Genomic DNA, 24,783 nt, shown 5'->3' with positions numbered 1-24,783 from the left:
CCAGGGGGAAGGAAAGTGCTTCATGGAAGACATGGACTGCAACAACAATCCCAGTTGGAAAGAATCATCTTATGGCCGTGATGATGATGATGATGAAGCAGAAGAATCATGTTATCGTCTTCTCCTGATTGGCTTTTGCATGTTCACAACTTGGATGGCAGTAAACGCTGCAATAATGGGAGCCACCAACTGCATTCAGTTGGTTAGCCAGGAGCCTGTTGGCAGTTCTGGGCGGGCATACCACATTGGCCTTGCCGCTTTTATGATTCCCATTGGCGTAATTTATCTTGTTATATGTGCTGCTTTTCTTTTTGTGCTTCTTGCTGATTGCTTCTCAATGTTAGAGAGAATTTTCATCGGAGGCAAGGCAGTAAAATCATCCCCGTCCTCTTTTTGTCCCGATGAGGACTCCGACATTGAAAAGGGCGTTCAAAGTGAAGAAAACATCAAGAAGCGAAGGTATGGGGTAGTCAAGATATACAACATATGAGTTCGTGATGCACGGATACCAATCACTTTGGAACTCTAATAATGAAATCAAGTACTAATGGTGAAGCTACTCCCTTCTAAGTTGCAACAATATATTTGTTTGTTTATTTTTGGTTTACAGTTATCAAAGTAGGAAGAGGGATTCCAAGAAAATTATGTTTTGAAAGGGTGGTTTTCTTTAGTAGAATATTTTCTTGCAACGAGGAATTTGAGGATCAAGCAGATTCCTTAGAAAGAAATGTTAAAGGTTTTCTTTAGTTTTAACATTGGCAACTTCTTATGTTCCATGATATTAACAAGTTAGTCGATGGTTATTTATTGTAATCGTATTCTTCAATCTTTCGCGTTTCCTTTTTGCTTTTCTCTGGGAAATATTCTTGTTTTAGATGATTGATTGCTTTTTCACCTAGCTATATCATATAATATATATATATATATGCGGTGGTGCTTCAGATTTTTTATCTTGAACTTTCTCTGCCACTGAAAAATGAAAAATAGATATTTGATCCCTAAGTGTTTAATGGGGCCTATCAATTGGGATATATGAGTCAGATTTTGACGCGCTAAAATCTAACTCACACAAAATATCAATCTTTTGAATTCAAACTCAACTCAATTAGACTTATATTGTTTTGTAGCTCATGTTCCACTCACCAAAAAAGTAGGGTATTGAAACGAATTCGGATTGGCCCAAACTCAAGTCATGTATTTTTTCAATTAATAAATGAAATAACCAACCAATCTATAGATGTTTTTCTAATATCTTGAATTTTATGATATAAAAATAATATAGCTCACCAATCGCTGAAATCGATCTAATGGCCAGAGGAGGGTTTTAGAGTCTTCTCCATTGCTAAATTGAACGTTCGAATTTTGTGCCTCACAGTTAGGGGTGGAATGATTTTGCGCCTAACAATTAGGGGTGAAATGTTAAAAAAAAAAAAAACAAGAAGAAGAAGAAAAACCTTCATAGTTTGTCATCTAAAATTCAACCATTTAACTAGATTTGTTTAGGCAAAATATTTCATTCCAAACTCAATTCAATTCATATTGCATAAGGCTCAACCCAAAAAATTGTAGGCCGAACAACTAGTGTTCAGGCTAGCTCATCCCAATTGATTGGCCTATGTCGCACCACACCCCGAAAAAAAAAAACTTGAAATGGGAATTGCGCTACAATATATATATATATTTTTCATCACCGTGGGTATCCGGGTCTACACCCGACTAATCCCACAGCGCTCCCGCAAAGCGGGCTCGACCGATGTTGAAGAAGATAATAACTGGGTTGCTGCCCAGGATCGAACCCAGGTGGAACTCACCTAAGGAAGCTACTTCCACCAGCAGACCAACCCAGCGCGGGGGGGAATTGCGCAACAAATGAGCTAATTTTCAATGGATGGGCTATTCATCCTTTGTATAACACTGAAAAATGTGTGTCCCATTGTTGTTATTTTCCTCTTTTAATTGAAACAAAAGATGCGATAGTTTTATCGTTATTTTCATAATCTTTGTCTTTATGTTTTTTTTCTTCACTTGTGTTAATATTGATACCAGATGTTAAATGCAATTTGTCAACATTTATACTTATCATTATTGGGGTGTTTGCAGCTAATGTGTGATTATGTGCGAAAGAGAAAATTTACGTAAAAATAATGGATGAGTGACTATTATTATCACTATATGTGGCTGTCTTCGATCACTTTCTCTGATAGAGTTTCTACTTTCATTGGCTCCCCCTCCCCCTAAATTAGGATAGATTAGATTATAGGAATGTTAAGTTGCGACCAAAAAAAAAAAAAGATTGCCATTGTACTAGTGTCTATTGACAATGCGTGGCTTAAGGATTTTGTACGGTTTCCTTCAAAAAAAAAAAAAAAGGATTTTGTTCGGCATTTTAGGTACTCATCGACACACATGAACTTAATATATTTTCTCTACTTTATATTTCTTGAGTTTCACTTTTTGAAAGCAAAATCAATACGTGAAATACTATTTGACTAGTGGCTCTCTGAATATCTGAGACAAATCCAAAAAATAAATGGGTTATAGTTAAATCGCAAATTGGGTTATACTTTCAATTTGATTTTAATTTAAGTTGTCAATTGTAACTATAGATTTAAAGGAGGGGTTCTAGTGCATCTATGCCAATTATATATATATATATATATATATATATATGTACACGTGTGTGTTTGCATATATGTATGTATGTGAGACAGTTTTACACTGTCAGTTTATATGAATTTTTTTTTTTACTTGTTTTGCTGTGTGGTTTAGTAAGCTCTATGCTTATTTATACTTTTATCTTGAATTAGTGCTTAATGATAATATTTAACTTCAAACAATTTAATATCCCTTTTTAGGTCTAGTCAATTTACTTTCCTCATTTTTATCTTGATTTTGAATTTTGGAAGGTCAAATTCTAATCAAAATTATATTTTCACGATTTCTTACCATATGTAAGTCGATTTGATTTGATCTTCTAAATCTCTGTCTTTAGAAATGTTCGAATTCGTCCTTATTTTAAATTTCAACAACTTATCAAGATCATTTTCAGCGAAGATCTTGTCCAAATTCTTCCAAATAGCCACTTGCCTTTTCTAGTCAAACTGACCCTTGCCTTCTTCACTCGGAAGTCCTTTAGGTTTGGCTGTGAATTGAGCTTCTTTTTTTTTTTTTTTGTGAAGTTATGATCAGCTCAAACTTAGGCCCAGAAAAAAATTTAATTGGTGGGCTTAGATTCGGCTTGCTCGGATTTGAACTATTTTGGCTCTTTTAATTTATTGCACTTCCAGTTTCGGACTTAAAATTAGGCTGACTAAAATTCTAAAATTTTGCCCTTTAAAATTATAGTTTAATAGAAGTATAAAATGTTAAGTAAATAAAAAAATTTAGATAGTTAATAGTATTATAAAATTCTTGAACAATATTAAATATTAGAACAATGAATAATACATAGCATAAATGTTAGTATAATACAACATATATATGTGTGTGTGTGTGCACGCGCGGGGGCTTAAATTACGTTAAGCTTAGTTTTTCTTAAAATCAATGCATTTTAACTTTGTTGCATATTTTAAAAACCCACACTCAACCTAACCTATACTAGCAAGTAAGGTATTTTTTTTTTTATAACCATGATAGAGTATTTACATTGTCATTTTGTAAGAGATTTTCTATTTATTTTGTGGTGTGTGATTTATTAAGTTCCATCACTTTGTTGTTTATACATTTATCTCTTGCATTAGTACATTATCATCATATCTATTGTTTAGACAATTTAATTTCGTTACATTAAAGAAAAGTAAACTTTTATATATAAAACTATGGAATTTGCAAAACTACCAACCAAATAAAATTACAAAGGTAAAATCATCAAGACCTTTTAGGTTAAAATTTCTTAACTAATTAAAATAGTTCAAACTATTTTAAATACGCTAATTGCCAATTCTCCCATAGAGAAGAAATAAATAAATAAATGAATATTAGTTTATAAACAGTCTTGGGACAATTTTACATAACATACCGCTTTCTACTTCCTACTTTCCAAATTCTTATTCTTTCCGAATTGTCGTACTTAAACTCAACTGCCCGTTGCTTCAATTCTTCTCCGCAAAACTCACGCCTGCTTCAATTCTCGTATGCAAGCATGGAGAAGAAGGCACTGAAGAGTTCGAAGTTGTAATGAAACAAAGAATAGGAAGAAGAAGGCGTGAAGTACAAATAGTGGAAAGCGTGATCAGGAGCGGAGTGGGATGAAAAAAGTCGTGAGTTAAGCAGATCAGTCATCAGCATTGCATCAGGGGGATAAAGGCGTGAAAGTAAGGAAGGGAAAGGCGCTGTAGACACCAAATTTTTGGTGTAATTTCATTTACTTTTTATTTTTAGTTTTTTATTTGTAGTTTTAGTTTTATTCGTTTTTTAGTTTTTAGTTTTTAGTTTTTAGTTTCTAGTTTCTAGTTTTATTTTTATTTTTAAGTTTTTAGCATAGAATTTCTTGAAAAAGGGAAAAAAGAAAAAGAAAAAGCATTCAAAAAATATGATTTAGTCGTTTATAATTTAAATTCAATGCTTTCTTGAAAGTGAAAAAAAAAGTGAAAAATGATGAAAAATGAAAAATGAAAGAAAAAGATTGAAAAATGGCAATTTTGTTGTTTTAGTTTGTTTATTTTGATGTAAAATTGTTGTTTTTTATTACTTAGTTTTTATTATCATTTTTGTTAAATTAATCTTCAAAAAAAAAGAAAAAAAGGATTACGCGACAGACAGCTACGTTTTTTCGCAGCTTGCAAAGAAAGGTTCGTGAGCCCCTTATCTGCAAATATAGTAGAGATTGTTGAGAGTTTAGGGTTGATGATGCCCCATATAAATAGAAATGAAAGGAGAGCCGCAAAGGGAGGGGAGGTGGTAACCACGGCTGAGAGGTTTTGACGGAAAATGAGAGAAACAAAAAGGCTCATGAGCGGTTGAAGGCTGAAAAAAAAAGGCTTGAGGGAAAAGGGAACAACAAAACGGAGGGATAGAAAAATCAAGAGAGCATCAAGGGAGCAGCGGATAGAGTAGAGGGGCAGGGGAGAGCAAAGAATGAGTGGGTAACGACTGACGGCTAGAGAAAAACTGAAAGAGAAGAGCTACGGGGGGGAATCTGGCTGATGGCTAAGCAAAAAGTCTGGAGTTTAGCTGAAAGGAAATCTGAAAGAAAGAGAGAGCTGACGGCTGAGCAGAGGGAAACAGAGAAATCCAAGAGCGGAGTTAGAGCGGTCCTCCTTGCCGACATCATTGTTGCCGTCTGACTTTGCCGAACAAACCGCTCCCAAAGCTGTCGCTTTCTGTCGTTCATCTGCGTTTAGGTACGTCGGAGTTGCTTACTCTCCCCAGAATTCGTTTAGTTGCCTTTCCTAGAGTTTGTTCTTATGATGTACTGTGCTTGTTGGTTGTTCGATTGATATGAATTCGTTGCAAGTTTCTTTCTTTATGTCTCCATAGCATTCCTTATCTTCTATCGTATGTTGCAGCCGTTGGTAATCAGTGGCGGCGCTGAGATAATCTTAATAACATTCGATAGCTAAAACGTCTGGGTTTTCTGGTTTTTGGGTAATGAATCGGTGGGTTTTGTGGGAATTATTGCATGAATATATTTAGCCGAGTGAGAAAATTGAAGAAAGCTTTCAACTTTGTGTGACTGGTATCTGATTTTTTGTGTGAGAAGTATAGTTGTTCATGCCCTATTTTCTTTAGGACTGGTAACAAGTATAGCTAGTTGGTCCTTTTTCTGAACCTGGGTTTGGAGTGAAGTCCGTGAGCAGAGTGTTGTTTTATTGGTTCATTTAGACAAAACAAGACAGGTTTGCAAAGAAAATTTCCAGACTGGGATACTCCTGTGTTTTGATTTTTGGGATGTTCAAACAAGTTGTAAGTCGATAGCAGAAAAATTGCAGCAGCAATGAGTCGGTCTTTGTTCCATCTCGTTGCATGAAGTCATGAGTCCCATGTTAGCTGCAACCAACTGTTTGCAGCTCATGAAGGCTGTAGTTTTGGGAGCCATTGCACGGCAACCCACCAATTCTACACATAGATGTGTTACAGCTTGCTTGATTGTCTTGTTGATTGCAGAAATCATGTCGGCTGAGATTTTGCTGAAGTTTAAGTTTCATAACTTGAATGAATTGCTTCCAATAAAGTGCTTTTTTTTTTTTTAAGAGATGTCTAGTCATGCTTAGTTGAATTTAGCTCATGTGTGTTGCGTGAGATCCCCTGCCGAAATTTGCAGAATGCATGAGTTTCTTCATGACTTTTTGCATCAGTTCCTTCTATGTTTTTTGCTTGTTTGGATGTCAAATTAGCATTATGTGTTGTTTATTGTTAAAGCTTGGGTGCTGGATGTTGGATTTGAACTCGGTGTTTGAAGTTAGAATAAGAATGCAGTAGTCCGTTTGTTTTAGTTGCTGAAATGTTTAGTTGCAGAAAGCTTTCAGCAGAAATGTTCTTGTTGCAGACAATATTTCCGTAGCTTTGCATGGATTTTTGCATGGAAAATGATCCAGAATTTGCACTTTAACCCCTCAAGTTCCCCTTTATGCTACTATGACCCAACCAATTGAATAATGTCCTCAATTTGGTCCTTGGCAGCATTAATTTTGCAATTTTCATTGCTTGTTTGCTTCAAATAATTACTATGTTTTGTTTCAATTGCACTTAAGTCATGACTTTAGGGGCTTTGCGATCAAGTGAGCTTTGTTTTGCACATTTCTTTAATTTTTCTTAATAAATTGGTACCTTGACCATTTCTTTTATTTTGGAGGATAAATAAGTGACTTCACCCCATTAGAGCTCCAACTCAAGGGAGGTATAACTTCTTTTATCTTTTTTGTCTCTCCTATGTGATCCAACGTGCTACGTGAAAATTGCATGTTTACTTGCTTCCCTTGTTTTTCTTTAATTCCTTTCATTTACTTCATTTACTTTTGCTTTTTTATTTAAGTTATTCTTTATGGGGTATGTGTACACCTCTTGGCTTGTAATAGATAGGGCTTGGAAAGCACTTGATGAAGACCTATTGAAGACGTGTGCCTAGCTAGCAAATGTAATAGGTCCATTAGTTTGATTGCTTGCTTTTGTGGCTATGTGTTAATTTGCTTTATTAGACTTTTGCATCTAGTCGAGCATGCTAAGTGTTATGTGCTATGTGTTTATAGGTGATTTGCATGTCTACTTGCTTTCCATAGCCATGAATGAATGTGATGGATGAATGTACGTTTCCACTAGTCCAACGCTAGTAGGAATTCATAGAATGGGCTAGTCAAACGCTAGACCCAATAGGCCGTCCCCCTTTCGTTAGTGCATACTTGCATGCTCACTACATTTCATGCATTTTCCTTAGTTTTATCATTTGGCATGCTCCTCCAATCCTTTTCCCCTCATTTTAGATTTTTTGCACCTCATGCTAGTTATAGAATACATTTGCTTGAAGAGTCCCCTTTCGATAAGGGAAACGAGCGAGTGTGGCTACAAAATAGCCTTAGCACGCTAGTTCTCCTTTCTAATCAAAGGGAAAATTGAAGTCACAAAGTTAGGAGTCCTTCCCGTGCCCAACTTGATGCATTCCCTTAGGGTCATACACTTGTATTCTTTTTATATCACCTCTTCACCTTTTAACCACATTTTCTCACTTTCTCAATCCACACTTTCTCAACATCTTTTTATCACTTATTTATTTCTCATCTCACAAATGACACTCAAAATTGCACTGATATGTATCTATTATTCTATTTTTTCATCTATTTACACACGAACACCTTTATTTTATCACATTTGCACAGTTGCACTTACCTTGTTTTTACATTTCGCATCCTTCATACATTTTCACACTTGCACATATTTGAGTTTTCATTTGTATTTTCCTATGACCTCTGTGAGATTCTTCCTATTGGCCTTTACAAACCCATGTGATTGGGACCAAAAATCTCATAAGAGACATTTTAGATTTAGGTTTGCATTTTTCTTTCCATTTTGCATCCATTAGTCATATCCAACATGCGATACATACCTTGGGTAGAAAAATTAGGAAAATTGGGGCTAAGTCACGCAACTAGCTTTGGCTAGGGTAAGGGAGTGCCTTGGGCTCCGCCTTTGCCTTCTCCCTTATCAAATGTGACCCCCGATCCCTTTCTTTGGTTACGAAGACCTAAAAGTTCTTTAAAAGGGTTTTGTTTACTTTTTGATTCAAAAACAAAAATCATTTTTGGGTGACTTGGTACACCCTAACTCTATACCAAGTGGCGACTCCATTTTTCATACAAAAAACCCTTTTGAACATTACTTGACCAAACCGTCGCATTTCACAATCCCACGGTCTTTTCTTTTCACTATCACACACGTTCATATACACTATCTCACACACCACTTTCACACACACCATCATCAAAAAGTGGGGCACGACAACTTGGCGACTCCACTGGGGATATCCTAAGTGGGTCCAAGCATTTGATTTAGCCATTCTTTTCCTTTTTCTACCCTTTTTATGCATAGCATGTGGATATTAGGGTTGCATTTTTCATTTTAGGTCTTTTGGCCTCGTACACATATCAAACTATTCCCTCGCTCACGAATGTATGATTGGTTGATTGGATGTATGTTTACTTATTTATCTCGCGCTTGCATTGCATTTTGGGTGGGGGACATCACCCTAGAGCCTCGCATTGGTTCTTGATCCCTCCCCTCCAAACGAGCACTAGCATACGTGCATACGCTTTAATTTTTCACCCCTCATTTATTTTTCTTTTAGTGGCTTGTCACGCCACTCCACCCTATTAGGATTTTAGGCGACCCACTTGGACATGTGATCGTGACACGACGTGTGCGTAGCATGATCCGAGGGGTCACTTAATCTTCCGCTTTAAGCTTTGGGTTAATAGCCTGTAGCTTTTAGTCGAAGATTGAGGATTTTTGATAGATTCACTCAGACATGTGGCCGTGACACGATGTGTGCGTAGCAATGTCTGGGGAATCGCTCGAGCCATCGACAAGGAACCTTGGGAGTGATGACCTTTGATTTCCAAGTCTGAAGGCTCGGGGACCTGAGCTTATCGAGTCTAGATGCATTAGTGAGCCAAACCTCATGCATCCATTTTAGAATTGCCTAGGGTAGAGTCGACCTTACCCTATTAGGGACACCATTCGCGAGGGGAGGGTTCCCACCCTCTTTCCTTATTGCTTTGTTGCTTTTATATCATCTAATTGTCCAACGTGTTATGTGATTATGTGTTGAACTAACGTTTCCTTGTTTCTTATCTTTCGCATTCACAAACGTTAGGAAATAAGAGGTCTGGCATGACCTTCTTTTAGAACCTACCCTTGTAGATAGGTTATTGCACGTTTAAAAATTTTGGTATATTGCATTCATAGATTAATAATTGCATAACATTCTAAGCCTACCTTGGCGTATAAAAGGTCCCTTTAGGTCATAATATCATGTTTTATCGCTTTAATAAACTGGCATCATGCATAAACCCTAGAAAGGGAATGCCATTTAGGGGATCCCGTATTAGGAATAAACCACCTCGTGTCTCGGATACTTAATCCAAGGAGACTTGCACGTTTACATTTTGTACCATCCAAAGGGGTAGTGCACGAGGTAAGGTAGGATCCGATCATTTTCAAGAGCGATCTTTAGAATATGAGTGTTTAATAATCACTTTTTGGCCATTTTATCAAATTGGTAAAATTCCCTTGCGTAAAAGGACATTAATTTGAAGAGAATTCACAAATGATTCCTCCTATTGAGACGATAAATAAATTGAGGCCAAAATTTGATTTTAGAAGGCTCATAGGCTAATGCATCGCAATAAAATTTTGAAACTACCAATGGGTAGACAATTCAACCCATATTTGAATAAACCATCAATTCCATTCAATTCATTTGATCAAGTTATTTATCAATTTCATCCAACCTGTTCTGTCATTTTTTTTAATCATCAATTTCATTCAATTCATTTGACCAATTTACCCTTTTTAGGGTCATCCGGTCGATTTTTGAATAAATCATCAATTCATTTGACCAACTTACCCTTTTTAGGGTCATCCGGTTGATTTTTGAATAAATCTTCATGTCATTTGGCCAATTCACTCATTTTTAGGGCAATCTAGTCGATTTTTGAATAAATCACCAATTTCATTCAATTCATTCGATTAGTTAGGGCAATTTTGTCGATTTTCGATAAATCATCAATTTCGTCCGATTCATTTGACCAATTTACCCTTTTTGGGCGATCTAGTCAATTTTGAATAAATTCTCGATTTCATTCAATTCATTTGACCAATCTCATTTTTTAGGAGGATCCGGTCCGTTTTGAATAAAGTTCTCAATTTCAGTCAATCAAGTTCCTTTTTTAGAATGATTCGGTCAATTTTGAGTAAGTTTTTAAATTTTACTCAATTCATTTGACCCGTTTCCCTTTTTAGGGTGATGCGGTCGATTTTAAATAAATTTCATTCAACCCGTTTGACCAATTAGGGTTTCAATGTCGAATTTAAAATAGGGAAACCTAGTCAATTTTGAGAAAACCATTCATTGCATCCAGACATTTGATCAGTTGGAGTTTTGACCCGTGCTTCACTGAGAAAATTTTATCAAACGAATTCCAGTCTTTTCAATAGGAAGTTCGTCAAGGTCAAAACCCGTGCGTTTTTGCAAATTTTTGTATCGATCAAGAGTGATCAATCCATTCAGATGTTGACCTCTTTTTGACAAAGTGTCTTTCGTCATTCCAGTTGACCAATTTTTTTCAAATTTATTTTTCACTCAATGAGTTGATCAGATCCATCAGGTATGGTATAGTGCCTACCCTAGAGGATTGCATTTTCATGTTAGGCCTACCCTTGGCACTAAAAGGGTCCCCCAATAGGACATGCATACCGATTTTATAGTGTTGCTTACTAACTCATGGTTTTTTTTCTTTCTTTTGTTTTCCCCCTTCCCTTGCATTCATAAAGATGTTTCAATAAGGTGAAAATATTTTTCTATATCTGATGATAATTTGGATCTAATAAAGTGTCAAAATTGCAAGTATTGTGTGATTTTTGGGCAGATCCTACAATAAAAACATGAATGACTTATCTGGAAGCTCTACGCTAAAGCCTCTGAGAGATTTTGTAATTATTTTCCAAAGGAAAATTCTGTTTATTTGATTTGTTAGTATATTTTGTTCCAAAAGAAAATGAGACAAAAGTGTATCATAATTGAATGAGAAATTTTGTTTCAAACTTTTTCAGCAATAAAAATTTTGGACAATTATTGTTTTGTGTATATTTATGTACATTTCATTCTTTATTCTTACTCATTGGAGATTTCATGATGAATTTTGAGAAATAAGACCCAATTTGAGATTTTTCAACCTATAGCCTGAATTTCACAAGTGTATGCTTTCCTCGTGTACACTAGGTTGGTAATCCGAGCTACACAATAAGAGTGCTCAGAATTAAAAGAGGTCACTCAGAAGGCCCATGAGATACCTTTCTCCTTCACTTAACCCCAAAAATAAAAATCAGTCACATTGATTGATAAGTTGCAAATTGGGGCAACTTTTTGCTTGCAAATGTTCATTGTGTCTAATCTAGTTCAATCCACATCTAAGTGAAAGCAAAAAATGTGCGTTATTCTTGTTTGTTTTGAAAATTTGGAATGATACTTCAAGCGTTCGTTTCTCTACCTATACACATTTTATCATTTGCTCTCCCATTTGAGCCTTTGAAAGAATAATTTCGTTTCAAATAAGAGCCCTAATGATCACTACCATATATTGGAAAATTTTCAAATATCAAAAAGGGGAATGGATTTTCAATGACCATTTCGTTACTTTGGTTGTCATGAGATGTAAGAATGATACTTTGGCCGTCGTTTCTACAACCTAAACACTGATCATCCCTTGCATCCTCATTTGAGCCAAAAAATTGGTGGTTCTTTTCAAAGCACTCACGATCGCACCCCATATTGGGGGAAGGAGATTGGGGAGATTTGATTTTTACTCGGGCTTCAATTTTGAAAATAAAAAAGAAAAGAAAAAAGAAGAAAAGGGGGAAAAGAAAGAAGGGTTGTCCGGCGGATTCTCTATGTTTCACGGATATGGACGAACAGAAGGCATCCTCAGTCAGTTAATTCAGATACATGTCAGAAATTTCCCATTAATGAAAGTTTCCTTTCAGAGTTATTGTAAGGAACGGAATGAAAAGTCAGGCCCTCTTCTTTTTCAATCAAACATTCTATCCCTAGTTATCCCTTTTGAGCCTTCAGAATAAAAAACTTCATTTGGCAACCCCTGAGAATCGCAAACCCCACACTGGGGGCAAGTTTGAGTTGAAAAGGGGAAAATTTCAAGAAGTGAAGAAGTGATAATGCCGCAAAATCAAAAGAAAAGAGAAAAGAGAACCTCAGTTCAAAAGTAAACTGGGGCAAATTTTCTGAAAGTTCAAAAGAATGGCAGAAGGCCGAAAAATGAAAAAAGAAAGAAAATGAAAGAGAAAAAGCCTCAATTGAGCACAAGCTCTGGCAAATTCTGATTTAACCCTAAAATAGGGTTGACGTAACAATGCGATCTCAGATTACCTAAACCACTCTTGAAATCTGTCTTCGAGCCTTAACTTTTCTAAACACCCCACCAGACCCCATTACAAAAGCTAAAAGTCCTGACTTCTGTTCTTTGCAATGGCCCTGTCAAGAAAATTTCTGATGCCGGAAAATTTTAGCTGTATTTCTGAATTGTTTGGGTATGGGGTTGACGCTACTTACCATGTGAAAACCCACCAAGTTGAGGGAAAGAAAAAAAAAAGAAAAAAAAAGAGAGGCAAAAAGCAAAGCAAGAAAAGTAAATGCAAGAAAATGCAGAAAAATTCGACGCTGGAGTCCCTGGTGAATGATGAAAAAATGCAAACAAAGGCCAAGATCTTTGAGTTCAAAATAGGGGTAATTTTGGAAAATGCGATCTTCGGTGCAATATCCCTGAAAGTCTTATTCTTTAACTATCGTTTTCAAGCTAACAAAGTCTATCGTTGACTTATTCCTTCATGACAATCCAAAGTGAGGATTATGCTCGTAAGAAATCCATCAATCATTTGTGATCATGGGGGTATAACCATTTTTCACAGGTTTAGCTATCGCTTCTACCCATTTTGTTGCAAGCCTATAAAGCTTATATGTGGACTCAGTTTTCTTAAGAAATAAGGGTGATAAACTATTTGCTTTCACTAAGATGTGACATTGAATGGATTACATACAATTGGGGCACAAAAAATGAGACAGATTCTGACCTCCCATTTCCTTAGCCAAATCAAAAATAAAGTCACTTGATTGGTCCTGAAAGATGAACCAACCAGAAATAGTGACCTATCACCCAAAGCATTGATGCTAAAGTGGGGAAGAAATCTTTCGTAATTTGGCATTATTTTGAAAAATTCATCATGAAATGTGCTATATGAGTTTAAGCAAGACATTCAATTTTTTTCACATGATATGTTAGGAAAAGCAATTGCTTACTTTGTTCAAATAATTGGAGAGCCATCCAAACAAGTTTTTGCAATTAAATGGCCCATACTGGGGCAAATTTTTTGTTATGAAAATTCGTGAGAATAAGCCCACACAGGGGCAAATATTTTTGTAGTTCAATTGAGGATTTCGTTCAAAGAATCAAATAATGCATTTTTCAAATCAATCACGCTACTCTTTTCATGGAAATTTGAGTGCATGTCATATTTTGGTAAGCCCCTATGCAGGTATTCATAGTTGAAATCGACGAAAGAGCATTTGGTGATGTGGAAGGCCGATGCCGAAAAAAGAGAAGAAAGAAAGGAAAAGGGCCCTACACCGGGGCAAATTATTTTGAAAAAGATTCTCTCGAAAAATCAGAAAAATTCAAAAAAATTCAAAAGTCAAAAATCAAGTTCAAATTCTTGTTTCTTAGAAAATCAAATTTAATTGCTTGCTTCTTGACAAATCAAATTCAATTTCTTGTTCACAAGATCCCGTTGGGCCTGGATTTCGTGCCGCCAACTTCACAACATCCCGTTGGGCCTGGACTTCGTGCCGCCAACTTCACAACATCCCGCTGACCGCTGACCGCTTATATCACGTTGGAGTTGGGTTTTATCCCGCCAACCTCGGCAGAACTGGGTTCTATCCCGCTGACCGCTTATATCACGTTGGAGCTGGGTTTTATCCCGCCAACCTCGGCAGAACTGGGTTCTATCCCGCTGACCGCTTATATCACGTTGGAGCTGGGTTTTATCCTGCCAACCTCGGCAGAACTGGGTTCTATCCCGCTGATCGCTTATATCACGTTGGAGCTGGGTTTTATCCCGCCAACCTCGGCAGAACTGAGTTCTATCCCGCTGACCGCTTATATCACGTTGGAGTTGGGTTTCATCCCGCCAACCTCGGTAGAGTTGGGTTCTATCCCACTGACCAATCAGCCACTGGAGCGTGAGGTTAGTCGTGCCAGTGAGTATTTCATTTTCACAGCCACTGGAGCGTGAGGTTAGTCCCGCCAGTGTGCATTTCATTTTCACAACCATTGGAGCATGAGGTTAGTCCCGCCAGTGCGCCTTTCATTTTACCCCGCCGCTAGCCGTGGGTCAGTCCCACTAGCGTGTATCCCATGATTTTAAAACTTATTCGGGTCAGTCCCATGATTTTAAATTTTATTCGGGTCAGTCCCATGATTTTAAATTCCAGTTCGGGTCAGTCCCGTTTAAACTTCTGTTCGGGTCAGTCCCGTTTTAAATTCCTGTTCGGGTTAGTCCCGTTTAAATTTCTGTTCGGGTCAGCCCCGTTTAAATTCCTGTTCGGGTCAGTCCTGTTTTAAATTTCTGTTCGGGTCAGTCCCGTTTAAATTTCCTGTTCGGGTCAGTCCCGTTTTAAATTTCCTGCTCGGGTCAGTCCCGTTTTAAATTCCTGTTCGGGCCAGTCCCATTTTAAATTTCCTGTCTCGGGTCAGTCCCGATTAAATTTTCTGTTTAATTTTCTTGTCGGGGTCAATCCCATTTCACAGTTTGATAAAGGGGTCAGTCCCCGTTTCTAAAGCGTCCATTTGTTTGAGACGTTTTCACCGCCAAATAACACAGGTAAGTATTTGGTGTCTACTTTTTTGTCTCAAGTTTTTTCAAAACTCAGACAAAGAGGGGCAAACTGTAGACACCAAATTTTTGGTGTAATTTCATTTACTTTTTATTTTTAGTTTTTTATTTGTAGTGTTAGTTTTATTCGTTTTTTAGTTTTTAGTTTTTAGTTTCTAGTTTTATTTTTATTTTTAAGTTTTTAGCATAGAATTTCTTGAAAAAGGGAAAAAAGAAAAAGAAAAAGCATTCAAAAAATATGATTTAGTCGTTTATAATTTAAATTCAATGCTTTCTTGAAAGTGAAAAAAAAAATGAAAAATGATGAAAAATGAAAAATGAAAGAAAAACATTGAAAAATGGCAATTTTGTTGTTTTAGTTTGTTTATTTTGATGTAAAATTGTTGTTTTTTATTACTTAGTTTTTATTATCATTTTTGTTAAATTAATCTTCAAAAAAAAAAAGAAAAAAGGATTACGCGACAGCAAGCTACGTTTTTTCGCAGCTTGCAAAGAAAGGTTCGTGAGCCCCTTATCTGCAAATATAGTAGAGATTGTTGACACTTTAGGGTTGATGATGCCCCATATAAATAGAAAAGAAAGGAGAGCCGCAAAGGGAGGGGAGGTGGTAACCACGGCTGAGAGGTTTTGACGGAAAAGGACAGAAACAAAAAGGCTCATGAGCGGTTGAAGGCTGAAAAAAAAAAGGCTTGAGGGAAAAGGGAACAACAAAACGGAGGGATAGAAAAATCAAGAGAGCATCAAGGGAGCAGCGGATAGAGTAGAGGGGCAGGGGAGAGCAAAGAATGAGTGGGTAACGACTGACGGCTAGAGAAAAACTGAAAGAGAAGAGCTACGGGGGGGGGGGGGGAATCTGGCTGATGGCTAAGCAAAAAGTCTGGAGTTTAGCTGAAAGGAAATCTGAAAGAAAGAGAGAGCTGACGGCTGAGCAGAGGGAAACAGAGAAATCCAAGAGCGGAGTTAGAGCGGTCCTCCTTGCCGACATCATTGTTGCCGTCTGACTTTGCCGAACAAACCGCTCCCAAAGTGTCGCTTTCTGTCGTTCATCTGCGTTTAGGTACGTCGGAGTTGCTTACTCTCCCCAGAATTCGTTTAGTTGCCTTTCCTAGAGTTTGTTCTTATGATGTACTGTGCTTGCTGGTTGTTCGATTGACATGAATTCGTTGCAAGTTTCTTTCTTTATGTCTCCATAGCATTCCTTATCTTCTATCGTATGTTGCAGCCGTTGGTAATCAGCGGCGGCGCTGAGATAATCTTAATAACATTCGATAGCTAAAACGTCTGGGTTTTTTGGTTTTTGGGTAATGAATCGGTGGGTTTTGTGGGAATTATTGCATGAATATATTTAGCCGAGTGAGAAAATTGAAGAAAGCTTTCAACTTTGTGTGACTGGTATCTGATTTTTTGTGTGAGAAGTATAGTTGTTCATGTCCTATTTTCTTTAGGACTGGTAACAAGTATAGCTAGTTGGTCCTTTTTCTGAACCTGGGTTTGGAGTGAAGTCCGTGAGCAGAGTGTTGTTTTATTGGTTCATTTAGACAAAACAAGACTGGTTTGCAAAGAAAATTTCCAGACTGGGATACTCCTGTGTTTTGATTTTTGGGATGTTCAAACAAGTTGTAAGTCGATAGCAGAAAAATTGCAGCAGCAATGAGTCGGTCTTTGTTCCATCTCGTTGCATGAAGTCATGAGTCCCATGTTAGCTGCAACCAACTGTTTGCAGCTCATGAAGGCTGTAGTTTTGGGAGCCATTGCACGGCAACCCACCAATTCTACACATAGATGTGTTACAGCTTGCTTGATTGTCTTGTTGATTGCAGAAATCATGTTGGCTGAGATTTTACTGAAGTTTAAGTTTCATAACTTGAATGAATTGCTTCCAATAAAGTGCTTTTTTTTTTTAAGAGATGTCTAGTCATGCTTAGTTGAATTTAGCTCATGTGTGTTGCGTGAGATCCCCTGCCGAAATTTGCAGAATGCATGAGTTTCTTCATGACTTTTTGCATCAGTTCCTTCTATGTTTCTTGCTTGTTTGGATGTCAAATTAGCATTATGTGTTGTTTATTGTTAAAGCTTGGGTGCTGGATGTTGGATTTGAACTCGGTGTTTGAAGTTAGAATAAGAATGCAGTAGTCCGTTTGTTTTAGTTGCTGAAATGTTTAGTTGCAGAAAGCTTTCAGCAGAAATGTTCTTGTTGCAGACAATATTTCCGTAGCTTTGCATGGATTTTTGCATGGAAAATGATCCAGAATTTGCACTTTAACCCCTCAAGTTCCCCTTTATGCTACTATGACCCAACCAATTGAATAATGTCCTCAATTTGGTCCTTGGCAGCATTAATTTTGCAATTTTCATTGCTTGTTTGCTTCAAATAATTACTATGTTTTGTTTCAATTGCACTTAAATCATGACTTTAGGGGCTTTGCGATCAAGTGAGCTTTGTTTTGCACATTTCTTTAATTTTTCTTAATAAATTGGTACCTTGACCATTTCTTTTATTTTGGAGGATAAATAAGTGACTTCACCCCATTAGAGCTCCAACTCAAGGGAGGTATAACTTCTTTTATCTTTTTTGTCTCTCCTATGTGATCCAACGTGCTACGTGAAAATTGCATGTTGACTTGCTTCCCTTGTTTTTCTTTAATTCCTTTCATTTACTTCATTTACTTTTGTTTTTTTATTTAAGTTATTCTTTATGGGGTATGTGTACACCTCTTGGCTTGTAATAGATAGGGCTTGGAAAGCACTTGATGAAGACCTATTGAAGACGTGTGCCTAGCTAGCAAATGTAATAGGTCCATTAGTTTGATTGCTTGCTTTTGTGGCTATGTGTTAATTTGCTTTATTAGACTTTTGCATCTAGTCGAGCATGCTAAGTGTTATGTGCTATGTGTTTATAGGTGATTTGCATGTCTACTTGCTTTCCATAGCCATGAATGAATGTGATGGATGAATGTACGTTTCCACTAGTCCAACGCTAGTAGGAATTCATAGAATGGGCTAGTCCAACGCTAGACCCAATAGGCCGTCCCCCTTTCATTAGTGCATACTTGCATGTTCACTACATTTCATGCATTTTCCTTAGTTTTATCATTTGGCATGCTCCTCCAATCCTTTTCCCCTCATTTTAGGCTTTTTGCACCTCATGCTAGTTATAGGATACATTTGCTTGAAGAGTCCCCTTTCGATAAGGGAAACGAGCGAGTGTGGCTACAAAATAGCCTTAGCACGCTAGTTCTCCTTTCTAATCAAAGGGAAAATTGAAGTCACAAAGTTAGGAGTCCTTCCCGTGCCCAACTTGATGCATCCCCTTAGGGTCATACACTTGCATTCTTTTTATATCACCTCTTCACCTTTTAACCACATTTTCTCACTTTTCTCAATCCACACTTTCTCAACATCTTTTTATCACTTATTTATTTCTCATCTCACAAATGGCACTCAAAATTGCACTGATATATATCTACTATTCTATTTTTTCATCCATTTACACACGAACACCTTTATTTTATCACATTTGCACACTTGCACTTACCTTGTTTTTACATTTCGCATCCTTCATACATTTTCACACATGCACATATTTGAGTCTTCATTTGCATTTTCCTATGACCTCTGTGAGATTCTTCCTATTGGCCTTTACAAACCCATGTGATTGGGACCAAAAATCTCATAAGAGACATTTTAGATTTAGGTTTGCATTTTTCTTTCCATTTTGCATCCATTAGTCATATCCAACATGCGATACATACCTTGGGTAGAAAAATTAGGAAAATTGGGGCTAAGTCACGCAACTAGCTTTGGCTAGGGTAAGGGAATGCCTTGGGCTCCGCCTTTGCCTTCTCCCTTATCAAATGTGACCCCCGATCCCTTTCTTTGGTTACGAAGACCTAAAAGTTCTTTAAAAGGGTTTTGTTTACTTTTTCATTCAAAAACAAAAATTATTTTTGGGTGACTTGGTACACCCTAACTCTATACCAAGTGGCGACTCCATTTTTCATACAAAAAACCCTTTTGAACTTTACTTGATCAAACCGTCGCATTTCACAATCCCACGGTCTTTTCTTTTCACTATCACACACGTTCATATACACGATCTCACACACCACTTTCACACACACCATCATCAAAAAGTGGGGCGCGACAGGCGCAAGGGAAGCGAGAGGCGTGGACTGGAAAGCACGCCTTTTCTGGGTTCATGCCATCCTTGCTGTGATTGCACCAGACATTCCAGAAGATTCCTCCTCACATGCATTACCGTTTCATTAGCAAGTGGGAAGAGTTAGTTAGATTAAGCTTTCTATAAATTAGGAAAATCATGTAATTGAGGGGATCGAATCCTATTTGAATTTTGTAACCAGAAAGGAGAATATCCTTGTTTCTTCCCCAAGTTCTTCCTGCACTCTTTTTTCCCCTTCTACCCCTTTCCCGCCATTTTCCCTTTTCTGTAATTTTTGAAGTTTCACCAATATACGAGAAATTGATTTATGAATTCAACTTAGCTTGTGTTCAGATCTTATTCTCAGAATTAATTCCAGTTATTTCCAGTTCCTGCATCATTTCTCCAGTTCTGTACCACAACAGTGGTATCAGAGCTCGATTACGAGCCATAGGGATGACAAAAAATCAGGATGAAGCGTTGAGGAGAGACGTGGTGGAGTTAGGAAGTGTGGTCAGGACTTTTTCCAACAAAAATGATGGAATGGAACAGGCCATCAGGACAATGGAATTCAGACAGGATGCTACTGAAAAGCTGCTCAAAGGACTGGATCAGAAGTATGAGGGAATGATGAATATGATGGCTCAATTAATGGCCAAAGTCAGCGATCGAGGAAAGGAGCTGGAAGGAAGTAGCAGCTCAAAGGGAGAGGATAGGCCAAACGAGTCCAGGATGGATTTGCAGAAGGAAACAGTCAGTAAAAGAGATAACAGAATTAGTGGAAGACTGCCTAAAATGGATTTGCCAACTTTCGAGGGAAATAACCCCAGAGAGTGGATCAGGAAGGCTGATAAATATTTCAAAATACACGAGATAGAGGAGAACATGAAAGCTGAGATAGCTGAACTCTATTTCAGGGACAGAGCTGATATATGGTTCCATGGGGTCTTCCATGGGAGAGAGACCATTTCCTGGACAGAGTTGTCTACTGCTATGAGTATCAGATTTGGAGAGGGGAGTCCAGAGGAGGCCATTGAAGAATTCAACAAGCTGGTGCAGACTGGATCCGTGGCTAACTACCTTGAAAGATTTGAAATGCTAAAAGCCCTGGTAATGCCATCCTTACCTCACTTGTCTGATTCATATTACAAAGCATGCTTCATGAGTGGTCTAAAAGAGGTGATAGTTAATATGGTTAAAATGTCCAAACCTGAGACCTTAGCTGCTGCTATTGAAATAGCAAAACTCCAAGAGAAAAACCTCAAAGCTATCCAGAAAATTCAGAAACCTGCCACCCCCAACTTCAGCAACCATAGACCTCCCACTAAAATAACCTCAGCCCCCAGATGGAACCAAAACCACCCAAAACACCCCAACCAGAACCAAGACCAGAAAACATCCAACCAGAACCAATTCAAAAGAATATCACCTACAGAATTTAACCTGAGAAGGGAGAAGGGGCTATGTTATAAATGTGCTGAACCCTATACCATGGGCCATGTATGCAAACAATCACATGTGCATTTCCTGTTAGCTGAGGAGACTGAGACTAGGGAAGAGGCCAGAGAGCCAGAAAAGGAAGTTTACTGTGATTGCATTAATGGGGAACTGACAGATGAACACATAGAAGTATCTATTCATGCTTTGGCTGGGGAAACAAGTCACAGGACTATGAAATTAAAGGGTCTGGTAAAAGGGAGATTGGTCACTGCATTAGTAGATAGTGGAAGTACCCACTGTTTTGTGGATGAGCAACTGGCAAGGGATCTTAAACTGGGTACTCAAGGACCAAACCTGGTTGTCAATGTGGCTAATGGAGAGAAGGTGGATTCCAAGGGACTGGATAAGCCCCTGCAGTGGGAAATGCAGGGACACCAGTTCCAACATGCCTTCAACACATTAAGATTGGGGGGTTGTGACATGATCCTTGGGGTGGATTGGTTGGCCAAACATAGTCCTATAGAGTTCAATTTTAGAGAACTCAGCATGAAAATCCACCAGGGGAGACAAGAAGTGGTGCTAAAATGGGAGGGTGTCATCACCAAACTGAAAGGGCTCAATGGAGGAAGGTTGGCAAAATGGTTGAGAAAACAGCCATATGGGGTGGTGGCTCAGCTGGTGGCAGTAGAAGAAGAAGGAAGTGCAACACAGCTGCCTGCTGAAATCAGACAGATATTAGAGCAATACAAGGATGTCTTCGAGGAACCTAAAGGAATGCCTCCAGTCAGGGGCCATGAACACCAGATTGACCTCAAGGAAGGAGCCAAGCCTTTTCAAGTAAGACCTTACAGGTGCCCCTACATCCAGAAAACAGAAATTGAGAGACTGGTAAAGGAGATGTTAGAACTAGGCATCATACAGCCTAGCAGTAGTCCTTTTGCCTCACCAGTACTACTAGTTAAGAAGAAAGATGGGACATGGAGGTTCTGTGTTGATTATAGACAGCTAAATGAACTTACAATAAAAAACAAGTTTCCTATGCCTCTGATTGAAGAGCTGATAGACGAATTACATGGAGCCAAGTTTTTTACCAAAATTGACCTGAGGGCAGGTTACTTTCAAATCAGAGTCAAAGAGGAGAACATTTCAAAAACAGCTTTCAGAACTCATCAAGGGCTCTATGAGTTCAAGGTTATGCCATTTGGCTTAACCAATGCCCCAGCAACTTTTCAAAGCTTGATGAACCAGGTCTTCCAGGATCAAATGAGGAAGCATGTGCTGGTGTTTTTTGATGACATACTGGTTTACAGCTCAACACTAGAGGAGCATGTAAAGCATGTGGAAGAGGTGATGAGTATCTTAAGACGGCATCAGTTATATGCTAAAATGAGCAAATGCTCGTTTGCTCAACTGCAGGTGGAATACCTGGGGCATATAATAACAGCAGAAGGAGTTCAGGCTGATCCCAGAAAGATAGAATGCATGGAAAAATGGCCCAACCCAACCAATATCAAACAGCTAAGGGGATTTCTGGGGTTGACAGGATATTACAGAAGGTTTGTTAGAGGCTATGGTGCCATAGCAAGGCCACTAACTGATCTGTTGAAGAAGGACAACTTTCACTGGAATAAGGACTCAGAACAGGCTTTCCAAACACTAAAGAAGGCCATGTGTACCACCCCTGTTCTAGCAGTGCCTGATTTCACTCAACCATTCATAATTGAGACAGATGCTTGCTACTCTGGCATAGGGGCTGTACTCATGCAAAACAGGAGACCAATTTCCTACCTCAGTCAAGCTCTGGGACAAAAGAACATGGGGCTATCCATCTATGAGAAGTAATTACTAGCATTAGTAACAGCAGTAACCAAATGGAGACACTACCTAGAAGGGCATCATTTCATCATACACACGGATCATCAGAGCTTAAAATACTTACTGGATCAGAGGATTACTACCCCTCCCCAACAGAAATGGCTCACTAAGCTGCTAGGATTGAGCTACGAAATCCACTACAAGAAGGGAAGGGATAACCTGGCTGCAGATGCACTATCTAGACAGGGCAGAGAGGAAGGGGGAGAGTGCACTACCATTTCCTGTGCAGTACCTGAATAGATCAAAGAAGTAATGGAGAGCTATAAGGGTGACGAGTGGGCTCAGAAGACCATATCCCTGGTGCTTCTGACCCCTACACAAGCCCCAGATTACTCCTATCAGGATGGTATACTGAGATACAAGAAGAGACTAGCCATAGGGGGACAAGGTGACACCAGGAATAAACTCATTACTGCACTGCATGACTCCCAACTGGGAGGTCATTCAGGAATCCAAGCCAGCTACCTGAGGGCCAAACAGCTATTTTACTGGCCAGGGATGTACAGGGAGATCAAGAAGGCAGTTCTAGAGTGTGACACATACAGAAAGTGCAAGGATGAACATGTAGCCTACCCAGGGTTACTCCAGCCACTCCCTATCCCTCAATACTCCTGGAGCCATGTTACCATGGATTTTATTGAAGGGCTACCACAGTCTGAAGGAAAAGATACCATAATGGTTGTAGTAGACAGGTTCACCAAATACTCTCACTTCATCAGCTTGGCACATCCTTTTGATGCCCCTAAGGTGGCCAGACTTTTTATTGACCAGGTCAGTAAACTTCATGGAATTCCTCAAAGCATGCTCTCAGACAGGGATAAAATATTTGTAAGCCAATTTTGGGGGGAGTTGTTCAGTATGATGGGGGCCAAACTAAATTACAGCACAGCTTACCACCCTCAGACTGATGGCCAGACTGAGAGGGTAAATCAGGTGCTTGAAATGTACCTCAGGTGCCTAACTCATGTGGAGCCTAAGAGATGGAATCAGTGGTTGTCCTTGGCAGAATGGTGGTACAACACCTCGCACCACACAGCCATTCAAATGACTCCGTTTGAAGCATTATATGGATTCTCACCTCCACAACTGGCTCTAGGACCCTACCTACAGTCCAGGGTAGATGCAGTAGGAGAATACCTCAGGGAAAGGCAGCAGTTGGATATCATGTTGAAATAGAACCTGAAACAGGCTCAGGAAAGAATGAAGAAGTATGCTAATGAGAGAAGGAGTGAGAGGGAGTTCAGTGTGGGAGATTGGGTATACCTACGGCTACAACCTTACAGACAGAGTTCAATGGCTCTGAGGGGAAACACTAAGCTGTCAGCAAGGTATTTTGGCCCATATCAGGTAGAGGAAAGGATTGGGGGGGTCGCATACAGGTTGAGTTTGCCAAAGTCTTCCAGAGTTCACCCTGTCTTTCATGTATCTTTACTCAAAAGGAAGGTGGGAAACAAAGTCACTCCTATCCTCCAATTGCCAGAGATAAATGAGAAGGGGCACTGGAGGGTGGAACCAGAGGCAATTTTGAGCAGAAGAATGGTAAAAAAGAAGAATGCTACAGTAACTCAGTGGCTGATCCACTGGTGGGGAACAGACCCTGCAGAAGCCACCTGGGAGGATGCTGAAGAGATCAAAGTGCAGTTTCCTACGTTTCAATCTTGAGGACAAGATTTACAGTTAAGGGGGAGGTATTGTAATGAAACAAAGAATAGGAAGAAGAAGGCGTGAAGTACAAATAGAGGAAAGTGTGATCAGGAGCGGAGTGGGATGAAAAAAGTCGTGAGTTAAGCAGATAAGTCATCAGCATTGCATCAGGGGGATAAAGGCGTGAAAGTAAGGAAGGGAAAGGCGCGAGGGAAGCGAGAGGCGTGGACTGGAAAGCACGCCTTTTCTGGGTTCATGCCATCCTTGCTGTGATTGCACCAGACATTCCAGAAGATTCCTCCTCACATGCATTACCGTTTCATTAGCAAGTGGGAAGAGTTAGTTAGATTAAGCTTTCTATAAATTAGGAAAATCATGTAATTGAGGGGATCGAATCCTATTTGAATTTTGTAACCAGAAAGGAGAATATCCTTGTTTCTTCCCCAAGTTCTTCCTGCACTCTTTTTTCCCCTTCTACCCCTTTCCCGCCATTTTCCCTTTTCTGTAATTTTTGAAGTTTCACCAATATACGAGAAATTGATTTACGAATT

General features: G+C 38.6%; 1 protein-coding gene across 1 annotated transcript; it reads left to right on the top strand.

Moving 5' to 3' along the window:
* Nucleotides 1-31: 31 nt before the first annotated feature.
* Nucleotides 32-22,555, top strand: LOC140010632 (uncharacterized). The gene is made up of 2 exons (XM_072057937.1): nt 32-459; nt 19,663-22,555. The coding sequence occupies exons 1-2, from the start codon at nt 32-34 to the stop codon at nt 22,553-22,555; spliced, it is 3,321 nt and encodes a 1,106-aa protein (XP_071914038.1).
* Nucleotides 22,556-24,783: the final 2,228 nt, after the last annotated feature.

This window comes from Coffea arabica, chromosome 7c (assembly GCF_036785885.1).
Source record: "Coffea arabica cultivar ET-39 chromosome 7c, Coffea Arabica ET-39 HiFi, whole genome shotgun sequence".
Classification (NCBI taxonomy): Eukaryota; Viridiplantae; Streptophyta; class Magnoliopsida; order Gentianales; family Rubiaceae; genus Coffea; species Coffea arabica.
This window is presented reverse-complemented; position numbering and strand designations above follow the sequence as displayed.

What these genes read in the sequence shown, in the direction of transcription:
- LOC140010632 (XM_072057937.1), top strand. Translation starts at nt 32, where the DNA reads ATGGACTGCAACAACAATCCCAGTTGGAAAGAATCATCTTATGGCCGT. An exon ending in GAAAACATCAAGAAGCGAAG is followed by an intron (nt 460 to 19,662) that starts GTATGGGGTAGT and finishes AGTTATTTCCAG; the next exon opens with TTCCTGCATCATTTCTCCAG.